The sequence below is a fragment of the Heptranchias perlo genome, chromosome 34 (genome assembly GCF_035084215.1).
Source record: "Heptranchias perlo isolate sHepPer1 chromosome 34, sHepPer1.hap1, whole genome shotgun sequence".
NCBI classification, from domain to species: domain Eukaryota; kingdom Metazoa; phylum Chordata; class Chondrichthyes; order Hexanchiformes; family Hexanchidae; genus Heptranchias; species Heptranchias perlo.
The window spans coordinates 16,877,563-16,891,055 of NC_090358.1; the positions used below are offsets into that span (position 1 = coordinate 16,877,563).

Below are 13,493 nucleotides of genomic sequence, written 5' to 3' on the forward strand. Positions count from 1 at the left end.
GAAAAAATGTTTCACTCTGAGGAGTTTGATCATTCTTATGTTTAAATATAATTTTTTATAGGCCTGTTATGTTTAATTTTTCAGATGCAAAGAAGCAGGCAGATGATGACATCACCAAGTCCTTTAGGTCCATCAGATAGCAAGGTCCTTCCTTTGAACGTTCAGGTTGTTGCTCAACACATGCAGTCAGTCAAACAGCAACAGAAGACTGTCCAGAATGTCCCTGCCAGTCCACATAATGATCGCTCAAGACCTCGCTACCATCAAATCTTGCCTAAACCAGCCTCAACCAGCACACTTACTCTTAGCTCTCCAACTACAGTACTTTTGGCCAGTAGTCCAATAAAAACTGTTGTTTCTGGAACATCTCATGCTAGCTCCCTGAATATGGTGAAGATGACAACAATATCTCTCCCACCCAACACTGGTGCATCTCCCAAACCTACAGCATCAGCAAATAACAGTACTGGAACAGCAGACAAATTAAAAACTGGTCCAACATTGAGAGTTGGTTCAACTTCTTGCCTTCCTGCTGTAGGATCCAAAACAAGAAGTGCCACAACTACACCAACTGCAGAGGTCATCAAATCCGAACATGAAGCAATATCAAGTGATGAAAAGCAGACTCCGTGCCAAGATCATTCAACTCGTTTGAAGGATCCTAGAAGAACTGTTGGTTCCTCTCCATGTGGACAGAAAAGCAATAGTGAGGCTAGCACAAAAATGAAAACATCAAATGGGAAAACAGCTAATGAGAAGACAGCAAAAGTCTGTAATGGTCAGAAAACTGAAGGAAAAAAGACCAAAAATGAAGGCAAGTTTGTACATCATGAAAATCTGGCCATTTCAATAGTGGGAAATAATCAAAATGCTTTTTCTGTTTCCTCCACTTCAAATTTCACTAGCACCAGCATTAATTCAAAATCCATTACTGATACTGCCAGGTCTCATAAAGACAATGGGATGTGCCCAAAAAGTCCAAGAAAGCGTTCTCCCTCTAATTCTGCATTTGAACCACAGGTGCCCCCTGTGAAGAAAGCTTTGCTTTTAGAACATACTTCAGGTAGTGCAGAACATCAGAAAGCCTGCCAAGGCACTGCAGTAATGACATCTCCAAAACTATCTGCAGCTTTACTAGTAAAAAGTGAAAACATACCAGCAGTGATTCAGGCACCTAGTAAAGTTACTGTTAAACTGAATACAACAGGAATAACCCGTATATTAGCAAATCAGTCATCTGATATTCAAGTAGTAACCCTGGATTGCCTTCAGACTGCTGAAGAACAAATATCTACCTTTCCGGAAAATAAAACTACAGATTTGGAAATGAGTTCATTCAGTTTGCAAGGAAACACAAGTACAAAGCTGATCTCGAATCATACTGACATTCAGCATATCAAAAAGAATCACCAGTGTTTTTTAACTGATACAGAAAGGCAGCAAGTTATAAATGCTAATGTGATTGGGAATTCGGGGACCATTGATTTTCAAATGTCTGCATGGCAGCCAGTACAATGTAATGGGTTGGATCAGCAGTCTTATGATCAGCAAGTGCAGGCTCAGAACCAACTACAAGGTTCTACTTCAGGTCAGCTGCAAGGACTAAATCAAGCACAGTCATCAAATCAGTTACCTCTGCAGGATAATTTGATGGAGCTCACACCTTCGGGTTCACAAACCAATGAAAACTACTTTCAGTTTGATGATGATCTCACACAGGACAGTATTGTAGAAGAATTAGTATTATTTGAAGAGCAAATGTCCATGAATGTTGGTTATGGAACTGGTTTGGGAATACCTGCTCATAGTCATTCCACAATAGCTCATGGTACACTGATGTCATCTCATCAAGCTGGACAATTCTATCATCCAATCCATACCAGTGGCACTCCAACGCCAACTCCTACACCAACGCCAACTCCTACACCCAATCCAACACCTACATCAGAAATGATTAGCTCTCAAGCTTGTTCAAGTCCTAGTTCCAGAATGGCTCAAACAACACCTGTAGATAGTGCTCTTGGCAGTAGCAGACATACACCAATTGGTACTCCTCATTCGAACTGTAGCAGTAGTGTGCCTCCGAGTCCTGTTGAATGCAGGAACCCTTTTGCTTTTACTCCAATAAGCTCCAGCATGGCATACCAAGATGCTAGTGTCATTTCCAGCAGCCCTGTTAAACCAATGCAGAGGCCTATGGCCACTCACCCAGACAAAACAAAAATCGAATGGATGAATAATGGATACAACACTGGAGTAAGCAACTCTGCAGTTTCTGGCAGTGGTGTTGGTATTCTTCCCAGTTATCAGGAACTGGCTGAGGACCACTTTAGAAAACCACATGCTTTTGCTGTTCCTGGACAAACAATGCAGTCGTATCATCATAATGCTATGCAGTCACAGTCCAGACATCATGATGCTCAGTTGGGTCGTTTGACTTCAGTTTCACCTCTACCACACCAGGTAGCTTCTATGACTAATGGCAATAAGCAGGAGGGCTTTGCAGTTCCAGCACCTCTTGACAACAAAGGAATACATTCATTAATCAATAATTTTAGGTGTCGCAGTGTCAGTCCTGCTGTTCATCGTCAACGTAATCTTAGCGGAAGTACTCTAGGTCCAGTGACTAACCTGCCAAGAACAAGTTTGGCATCTTTTGGAAGCCCAGTAACACCTGAGGTTCACAACACCTTTGTTAACAATCTTTCAAATAACAGTGCCAACAGTATGGCTCAACGAAGCCAATCTGTCCCTTTGTCTGTTATGATGCAGACTCCTTTCCCATCTTACCAGAAGCAAACCAACACTAAGAAAATTACAAATGTGTTGTTAAGCAAACTTGATTCAGACAGTGATGATGCAGTGAGAGGTCTAGGAATAAACAACTTGCCCTCCAATTATACAGCAAGGATGAATCTTACTCAGATATTGGAGACGACATCTAGTTTTGGTAGTGCCAACCAGCAACCAATAATTAATTCAAGCTCTTCTGTCTTTGAATTCCAGAAGCCTAGTTACCTCACAAAACACATCAATAATGATCAGATGGGTTATATTTCTGGGGATAATCAAGCACAAACAGAAACCAGGGAGCAGTCATTGGATTTCAACAATACAGTCAAAGACTTTCTGGTTGAAGACAGCCTACAGCCAAATCAGCAAGTGGTTGGTCAAGTACCATCAGATCTTAATAACGTTGGCTCTGATTTCTCCAGTGATCTCAGGTTGTCCTCTGAGCTTTCAGGCAGCATAAACGATCTGAGCACTTTAGACACAAATCTGCTGTTTGACCCGAGTAAACAACAGGGACAAGATGTTGATACTACACTGGAGGAACTGAATGATGATGCAGTGTTCCAGCAAATCTGTAATGAGTCCATGAACCCCATGCAGTCTTCAGGTTTTGACTGGATGGAAAGTAAAGATCATCCTACAGTTGAAATGTTAGGTTAAATCAAAGAGTACTGTTAAATATATAGCACACAAATTCAATTTTCTGACACATCATATTTGGCCTAACAGATGTGCCTGCCTTAAGAGAAACATTTGTTCCTAAACAAGTGTGTTCCAGGAAAAAGCTAACTAATCTGCATACTTAAGTTTAATTAATTCTTTCATTTTTAGGTGCCAGTATTTGACATCTTACTGCATGGTTTACTGCAAATGTGTATGTATGTTATCCATTTATGGAATTAGGTTCATTTACAATCTAGGCTTTATGTCAGTAGATAGATTACTGCAGTAAAATGTAAATACAGTTAGAGCCTTTTTAAGATCAACAGTGGTGAGATAAAATCCTGCTCAGTTTAGGTCAATTTCTTGTGTACAAAACCACTATCACTCAATGCCCTCCTAACTTCTTCAATATCAACCATATGATTTAGTTGACTGTAATTATGAACTAAAGCAGCTGTCCAGTGACATGAGTGGGAACTGTGGGCTGCACTCCTCATTCATGATGTCACTTGAATATCTGATATTTTCCACAAGATTCCAGGTTGTCTTTAACCGGTTTTAAAGGATAACACCATAACGAGGAGTCACTGAGAAACTGCAGTAAGAGTGCAGATATCTGCTGTTGACATTTAGAAAGTTGACAATTAAGTCGGATGCACTTTTTCAGTTGTCAGCAATGTAATGTTTGCCTTTTAATGTGGAGGCATTCAGCACCTCGTTCAGTGATTTGGTAATGTATGTGCAGTAGTATATTTCATTAAGTGTATAATTCCCTTGTGCGCTATTTTTATTGCACTGGCTAACTTGTTTATGCTAAATTCCTCTGCAGTATTTTAATGGGAGTGTTAACCCATTTATTTTAAGCAGGTTAACAACAGTGTTAAAACAGTGCACACAGGAATTGAACATGAACCCATTAACCAGCGCACTAAAAATAGTGGACAATGGGATTTTAATCCCATGTATCCTTCCTAAAACAGTGTACAGTATTTAGGAAAATCAGTGGCAAATGCTGATGGCAAAAAATCAATACTACAGGCTTATTTGTTTGTATAAAAAATCCTGTAATATATCTTTTAAATATAAATTCCTTTTGTAGAAGTTGATTTTAATCGCTTTCCCCAAAGAAAGGGAAATATATCAAAATGCCTGGAATTAGATACAAAAAAGCACTTATGTGATACAGATTTGGAGATTTTTTTGTTACAGCATTCAAAAGGGAAGAAATCCCAGAATACGCCACTAAGGACGAAGAGATACTTTCCTGAGCAGTATTATACAGCATTTCATAACACAGCAGGCAGTAGATTAAAAGATATGACGGAGGATTGTTGGTGGATAAACTCAAAGAAACTTACTTCTTCCTGAAAGGATTATATTTCTTTAAGATCAAATAAGGTTAAAGATTCATTTTTACTCTAACAAATTGGAATTGATTTTAACTAGGTCCTGGTGTAACTTACAAACCTTTTTATCCCCCCTATTTATATATCTTTATTAAAATCTAAAACAGCTTCCCTGATTGCTTAGTGGGTAAATGCAACACACAGTATGATCCTGAGGAATACAGACTATGGCACTCCCAAGTTAAATCCTATTTCTGTGCTGCCCTGGCCATTCTCAACAAAGATAGGGTTAGTAAGTCCATAACTGAAGACAATAAATTGAAGATTATCATTAAAAGAATGATGCGAGAGGTTAGAAGAATTTTGATTTGATCAAAAGCTGCTCATCTGGAGGATAAACACCAAAACAGGTTGGGACAATTGGCCTGTTTCCGTATTGTAATTTCTATGTTGGACTTGGAATGTCCTAGCAGAAACAGTGGTGCAAAGAGAATCCATAATAGTTTTTAAAAGGGAACTGGATAAATATTTGAATAAGAACTTAAAAGGGAGTGGGTAAAGGTAGGGAAATGGGGCTATATGATGGCTCTTTCAGAGAGCTGGTACAGGCACGATGGACAAAATGGCCTCCTGTGATGTGAAATGTTACGCATTTGTGTTGTGTGTGGGTGTGGGTGGGGAGGTGGGGGTTAAAGTTGGTTTTGACATACCAGGACCAGAGAGGGGAAAATCAAACAGGGCTCTGATTGCTATCACTGACTTCTGCTGTAAGTGTATATGTATATTTATTATTCCCCTCCTCTCCATCTTAGCTGAGAGTGGTCGATACAGCACAGGCAACTAATTTGAACCTAAAATATTTTTGATTTATGAAGTTCAGTACCACATCTTGTGGTGCATTTATCCACTAAGCAATCACTGGAACTTGTAGATTTAAGAGTATTACAGGAAAAGACAGGGCTGAGCTTGACTGTCGTGCACCCCACAGTTAAATAATCTACCTGAATCCAAGCTCGCACCTGAAGAATGGCCATTTGGCTAAGATAACCAGAGGGCTCCAGTGCCTCATGGAACTGGAATCTAGTACAAGTCACTGCCTTGAGAGGTGGGATAAGGAGTGGGGGGGCCGGAAATCAGAAAGGTAAAGTAAAACAATAATTCTATAACTGAATCTATAGTAAATTTCCGTAATTTGATCTCGGTTGTTAATTATTGCAAACAATCTGTTCATTGATGTATACTTCCCAATATATAGATTACTGGTCACCTGAATCAATTGTTAAGCATAGTTTTAATAAATGGTCAACAAACTGTAGAAGTAAATTCAAAAATATACTGATAGAATAGCTTCTTTCCAAATATAAGGTCTACAATACATCCAAGAAAAGATGTGAATTTTGAAAAAGTACTTGTAAAAAGATCACTTCACCAGAATTGTAGCTTCACTGAACTCAAATATTTCAGGAGTGTAATGTTATTGGGACATCTTGAGTGGTTTGTAACAAATACTTGCATAAATCTTAAATAATTTACAGTAAATATCATTTTCACAGAATTTTACCAAATTTTGCTATTGAACCAAGACTTCATGAACCACCTGGAGTTGTAATGTTTTCTATAGCATTTCTTAAAAATTGCTATTATCTGAATTTTATTCATTCTGTGGTGGCCTATTTGTATTGTGCTTGCCCTATGCCCTTGCGATGTAGTGGATTATAGAGAACCCTAGTGCTACTTGACATGTGTAACTAAGGTTGTGAAGAAATTCATCTTCCATATTAACTGTTCTGTCTCAATGTATGCATAATGATGAAAATAATAATTGGGAAACAAGTACAGATTTGGTATGAATTGGATCCTTATCACAATTGAACCATATGCATAAAATGCCTTTTAATTTGATAGTTGTGCACAAGCTAAAATTTTGATTTCTACGAGCTTGCTAGTCAGTGGCACCCAATTTTCTCTACGTACATGAAGAATATATTTTTTAATCATCAGAATTTTATTCTAGTCTTATCAACTTTTTTTACCTCACGAGTCTTAATTTGAGGGTACTTAGAATTTCAAACATCATCTCTATAATAAGCAGTGAGCAGTAAAACTAATGCTTATAAAAATGTAAATGCTTTTAATAGTAAAATTTAGCCATCCAAAATTGATGAAAAATGGGTGTATAGAAAACTAAATTATATTACTTAAAAAATCAAATTTAAAACAAGAACTTGTGTTGAGAATCTCTATTTGAGCTCTATTACAGTTGGATTTATGCATGTGTGGCCACAAGATGGTGCTCTTTTTTTTAAATCTACCTTTAATTTTTTAGTTCATTGTTCATTTGGTGTTTCTGTTCCAAGTGAAGCCATCTGAGCAGCTGATCACTCCATTTGGATTTATAACAAATCTTCAAAATGCAGTCAGTAATTCCAAAATTCTTAATGATTCAAAGACAGCTTACCCTGAATTTTGTCTGCTTACGTAAACTTTGACAGTTAAGGGGAAAATATAAATACTAGATAAAGAAGTCAGTCTTTGACACTAGATAATATCTAGGCTTGCAGTGAAAATTATCTGTTTACCTCAAAGTCAAAGTGCAGTTATAGTTAGTATTATGAAATTAGATTTCTTTCGGCCATTGATTTTCTTTTCCCCAGTCTCTCTTTAAAAACAACTTGGTTGTGTATGATTGTGCAATAAAAGGTGTGTTCCTCCTGTTTTTTTTAAACTAATACTTCTCGAACAGTAATTTAAAAACAATTTGTTCCAATTCTGGTTGTTGTTATGATTAATGCAGTGTTAAATTGTCAATCATGAAGAGTGTGATCACGACCACAGATATCAGAAATAATGACCAGTGGAGAAATGTGTCATCCTTGCAGTGCATTTCGTAACTCCATATAGGAACTGGAAAAACTAGTTTGAAGCAATAGATGTATGTGTAGTACAGGAGTCATAACCCTTTCTATTTTTCATATTTTGTCTTTTGCTAGACTTAATAAATTACACTTCTAATAACTTGAACAAACAGTTCTGTGCACAAGACCTGTTCATTTTTGAAGCTATAACTTCATCTCTGTACTTCGAAATCATGAATCAACAAAATATATATTTAATCAATTAAAGTTAATGATTGAATTTTATAAATGATGACTATAATTTTTTAAAATTCATTTATTTTTCTTTCCTATCATTGTGTGTCATCTTTGCCTCCTCCCTTCCCAGACATCCTTCTCCAACCAAGGAAGAAGGCTGGCAAGGTGGCATCATACTTTCTTCATTCACTAACAGCAAGGCTGAGAACAAGGAACTTGAGTATTTGGGTACAAATCTATAGTCTACTGCTCAAGAGTATAAATGCAGACTAAAATGTTTAAAAATTTTACCAGCACATTATTTTTCACTGGTGCATTTCCGAAAGGAAAAAGAACATAATTTAGAGGTCTTGTTGATGTTTCTTCACCTTTTGCAATAATGGATTTGAATAACAAAAAAGCTTAAATTTAACCCATATATAAAACATTTAAAAACATAAATACCAAATTTCAGGAAATGTGTTTATTCCGAATAACAAAACTTCAGATACTTCTTTCTCTCACTGGATCAACATATTTTCCTTATCATAGAATGGTTACAGCACAGAAGGAGGCCATTGAGCCCGTGCCGGCTTTTTGTAAGAGTAATTTAATTAGTCCCATTCCCCCGCTCTTTCCCATAGCCCTGCAAATTTTTTCACTTCAAGTATTTATGCAATTCCTATTTGAAAGCCACGATTGAATCTGCTTCCACCACCCTTTCAGGCAGTGCATTCCAGATCATAACTACTCACTGTGTAAAAAGTTTTTCCTCGTATCTCCTTTGGTTCTTTTGCCAATTACCTTAAATCTCTGTCCTCTGTCCTCTGGTTCTCGACCCTTCTGCCAATGGGAACAGTTTCTCTTTATTTAAACCCTTCATGATTTTGAACATTTCTATCAAATCTCCTCTTGACCTTCTCTGTTCTAGGAACAACAATCCCAGCATCTCCAGTCTATCCAACTGAAGTCCCTCATCCCTGGAAGCATTCTAATAAATCTTTTCTGCACCCTCTCTAAGGCCTTCACATCCTTCCAAAAGTGTGGTGCCCAGAATTGGACACAATACTCCAGTTGTGGTCGAACCAGTGTTTTATAAAGGTTCATCATAACTTTCTTCCTTTTGTACTCTATGCCTCTATTTATAAAGTCCAGGATCCTGTATCCTTTTTTAACCACTTTCTCAACCTGTCCTGCCACTTTCAACGATTTGTGCACATCGTTTGTGCACCCAGGTCTCTCTGTTCCTGCACCCCCTTTAGAATTGTACCATATAGTTTATATTGCGCCTCCTCATTCTTCCTACCAAAATGTATCACTTCGCACTTCTCTGCATTAAATTTCATCTGCCATGTGTCCGCCCATTCCACCAGCCTGTCTTATGTCCTCTTGAAGTCTATTACTATCCTCCTCACTGTTTACTACACTTCCAAGTTGTGTGTCATCTGCAAATTTTGAAATTGTGCCCTGTACAGCCAAGTCCAAGTCATTAATATATAATCAAAAAAGCAGTGTTCCTTTCTGTTGCCTGTTTGTGAATTCTGTTCTGCCTGCACTACCCTGTTTCTAGGCTGTTAGCTTTTCAGTATTTTTGTTTAAAATATGTGTTTTCTACCTCTTAGTTATGCTAGTATCTTATTTTTGAGACTTTTTGTCACTTTCCTCAGGCTCCAGATTGCCCATCTTTCAGCTGGGAGGTCCAGGCTGTGGACTTCACTATTATTATCTATTATATTGCATTGGTCAACAATAGTTGTTTTAGCTCTGCAATTTGTTTCCTCTTTTAATAAAAGTTGAAAGATGGATACGGGAATGACTTATGAATGCATTAAATATTCACATGCTAATATCACAATTTCTCGATTTTAATTTCACTAATATATACAAAGACCTGAGCCTATAAATATCTGTTTGTGATATTGCGTCTGAGCACTTAACTTAATCCATATGACATTCCTCTGATGTTTTAACAGAACTGTTGACTTGTTTATTTTAAGCAAGCTAATGCTTCAACAGAAACAGCTGACTGGAAAGTCATACAAATACTTAACACGAGTACCACACACAACCATTTCTAGGCTCTAATTTCACTAACGTGTACAAAAAAAACTATTGATAGATTCGTTTTCTATGTAAAGAAATATGATCAGTAACCAGCTAACCAAGTTAAGGGACAAACACATTACGTAGAATGTAGATTCCATAATGGTTCGCACCTCAAGATGAGACTCTTTTCTCCATATATTGTTTTGAATAAAGAAAAATTCTCACCTCTCATGAATAAAAACATCAGCAAAAAACATTTGTCCAAGAAGCTGAAGAGTTTCTAATACAACAGTAGAAATCTTGCTCAATGCTAGGTCAAAAAAATAGATATTTTTATACAGTCAACCCATTAATCATTTCCATTCAATAATATTTTTAAAAAGCCTTCTGTACATCTTTTGACATTCACTAGCTACTTAGGAGAGAAGTTCCAGCCCAGTGCAACTTCTGTCTCTGGTCAGAACCTCATGATTGACAGTTCAGCATATAAATGCTGATAACATTTGATTTTTTAAAAAAAAGTTAATTTTATCTTGGGGTAACTTGTTAATTTGATACTAAAAGATGAATATTGTCTTTTTTTTGGTTTTTTTGAGAAATGTTTAAATATTTTGGAGGAAACACAGCTTTATCCTAGCACATGCAGTATGCTTTTCTGAAATTGGTATTTAAAGTAACAGGACAAATAGCCAGGAGAAAATAGCATTGTTGGTGGGCCCAGTGGTCAAAGTGCTTGAAATGGCCAATGCATTCTGTTAGAATTGAAATTGAACTCCACCTTAACCAACAAAATAAAGGGAAGAAATCCCATACTTTGATTGAAGAGTTAATCTAGTTGATTATTGGCCTATGAAGGTAATGAGTGGTGTAGGGGTTGAATGGAGGGATTGCATGTATCAGACTTTGCACCACAATATTTGATTTTAATTCTGTTTAGTTTTTAAGATATTTTAAATGTTTTCTAGGGAACTGCATAGCAGTTATTTTGTGTGTGTGTGGTTTAGCTAATGGATCAATTGAAAGGCTCATGATATTGACCTATTGAAAACTTTTGAAATCTTCAATTCTAATTTTCTGTAACTGTCTTGTAATTGTGTTTTTTAAGATAATTCTTTTTTCTAACGAGTACTCTAGGCAGCACTAAAAAAAATCATTTTGGTAACCTTCCATAAGTTAGGTCCTTCCAGGATAACTTGTGGCTGAACAAATTCTATTGTGATTCATTGTTTTAGTAGCACCATCAATATTTTAACGCTTCACAGATGTCTGATTCACAGAGTAGTTGACAGTTGTGGCCGAGTAGATCAGAACTGGCCAATGGAACACAACTGATTTGCTTGGTCGAGCTGAATCAGCGCTGAACTTAACACTGCATAATAAAACATTGCAGCAAAAGTTTCAGATATATGTTTGCACCTTAAGTATAATTGGAGATGCATTTTAACATAGATGTTCATATTCAATTCTGAGTTCTGTGGAGATTTTGATGCTAATCTCTTGCACTAGATGCTTAAAGGGAGTCTCTGGCCTGGCACATCTCTTAGGACAAATGGTAATCGTTACATGCAACAAAGCTTTCATTTGATAAGATTTTAGGAAATGAGTCAGTATACAAAAAAGTGAAATGTCATCTGCAAAATGACAGATCTTGATTGTTTTATGTAGCAATGTACATTGATCTCAATGAGATAATTGTTTTACTTGATTCTCTTGTGTGAGAATATTAAAACAGGATGAAAATTTAAACGTTCAATTTGCTTCACCATGTTAATAAATGATCACAAGTGTGCATGTGTGTTGTTGAATTATATTGTACAGTGCTAGGTATATTCCTGTAACCACTTTTTGCTGAAATGAATCTGGTTCTTTAATGGCCAGGGATGTGCAGTTATACACATTACAAGTTATGTACCTTTTTGAAGTTTACTAATTCATCTTATAGAAACATTGTTGAATATGTTCAGTTTTCAGTTTTGTTCAGTTGATTTTGAGAATTAGTATTTGGTAAACTATTGTGGAAGAAGTTCCTACAGTAATTTGCTACACATATATTTTTGCAAAGTAATTGCCATTAATGAATATGAGCTGATGAGAAGGAACTGGTTTCAGCAGTCATAACTAATGCACATCAAGTGAAGCTACAAACAGCAAACCCCAACTCCTTACTACATCACAAGGTAATGCTTGCCTGTACCACAATTTTATTTAGTGTAGAATCTGTTTTTTTAATGGTGTTTGTCTATTGTACTGCTCGAAAAAAAAAATCAGTAGTGCAATAATGTTGGAATAGCATTTCAGCTTAGATTTTTTTTCTTATTGAAAGTGCTCACAGATATTGTTGAAGTTTTGTAAATGGTTTCAAAAACCAATAAAAAAAAATTTTGTACTACATTCTGGTCTGGAAAGTATCTCCCCAAATATTGAGCTGTATTTCCTATAATGTCATAATTCAAATCTACCTCCTGTTCTAGACATCATGCATCCTCAAATGGACAAATCCAGTGGAAATATAGTTTGAGTAAGGATTTGGTTATGTACCTAATCATTCTTGAGGGCTGTAGCTTCTGATGAATCAACATCCAACAAGTACGAGGTACTTACTACCTGTATGGACGAGAACAAAGACTTCAGGGAGGATGGGCAAACAGACCACGGCACTGTGGTACAGGAGCCCATTCAAGTGGGGGGAGTAAAAAGGAATATGGTAAGCGATAGTATAGTCAGGGGGATAAATACTTTTTCCCTGCAGCCGCCACCGGGAGTTCCAATGGCTGTGTTGCCTGTCCAGTGCCAGGGTTAAGGATATCGCCTTGCAGCTGGAAAAGAACTTGGAGCATAAGGGGGGGAAGGTTCCAGTTGTTGTGGTCCACGTAGGAACCAATGACAGAACTAGGAATGAGGTTCTGCTGAAGGAGTTTGAGGAGCTAGGTTCCAAATTAATAAGCAGAACCTCAAAGGTGGTAATCTCTGGATTACTACCTGAACGCAAATTGGCAAAGGGTCAAACAGATCAGAGTTAAATGTGTGGCTCAAAGAGTGTTGCGGGTGCGGGAGACGGGGGTTTTGATTCATGGGGCACTGGCACCAGTACCGTTGGGATGGGCTCCACTTAAATTGGGCTGGGATCAGTGTCCTGGCAAATCGAATAACTAGGGCTTTAATAAATGAGGGGGAGGGTTCAGGTGAGGGGAAATTTATAAATCTAAAGACGAAAGTCAAGGCCATAGAGCAGTGTAGCAATTTTGATAAAGATAAGCCAAGTGTGATAGGAAGGAACAGAGAGTTTAACGGTAATAGTACATCAGTGAATAAGGCCAAATCAGGGAAAAATAGCAACAAGTTAAAATTAAAGGCGCTTTATCTGAATGCACGAAGCATTCGTAACAAGATGGACAAATCAATGGCACAAATAGAGATAAATGAGTTTGATAAAGTAGCCATTACTGAGACGTGGTTGCAAGTTGACCAAGGTTGGGAACTAAATATTCCATGGTACTTGACTTTCAGAAAAGACAGACAAAATGGAAATGGTGTGGTGGTGGTGGGGTAGCCCTGATAATAAAGGATGACATAA

General features: G+C 37.2%; 1 protein-coding gene across 2 annotated transcripts in view; it reads left to right on the top strand.

Moving 5' to 3' along the window:
• The window catches only part of LOC137301848 (DNA-binding protein RFX7-like), an 86,842-nt gene extending 74,534 nt beyond the window's left edge, over positions 1-12,308 (top strand). For both annotated transcript variants that reach the window (XM_067971524.1, XM_067971525.1), the window contains exon 9: positions 85-12,308. In XM_067971524.1, the coding sequence (XP_067827625.1) occupies positions 85-3,453 (3,369 nt within the window). In that variant the 3' untranslated portion in view covers positions 3,454-12,308. The remainder of the gene's footprint in view (positions 1-84) is intronic.
• Positions 12,309-13,493: the final 1,185 nt, after the last annotated feature.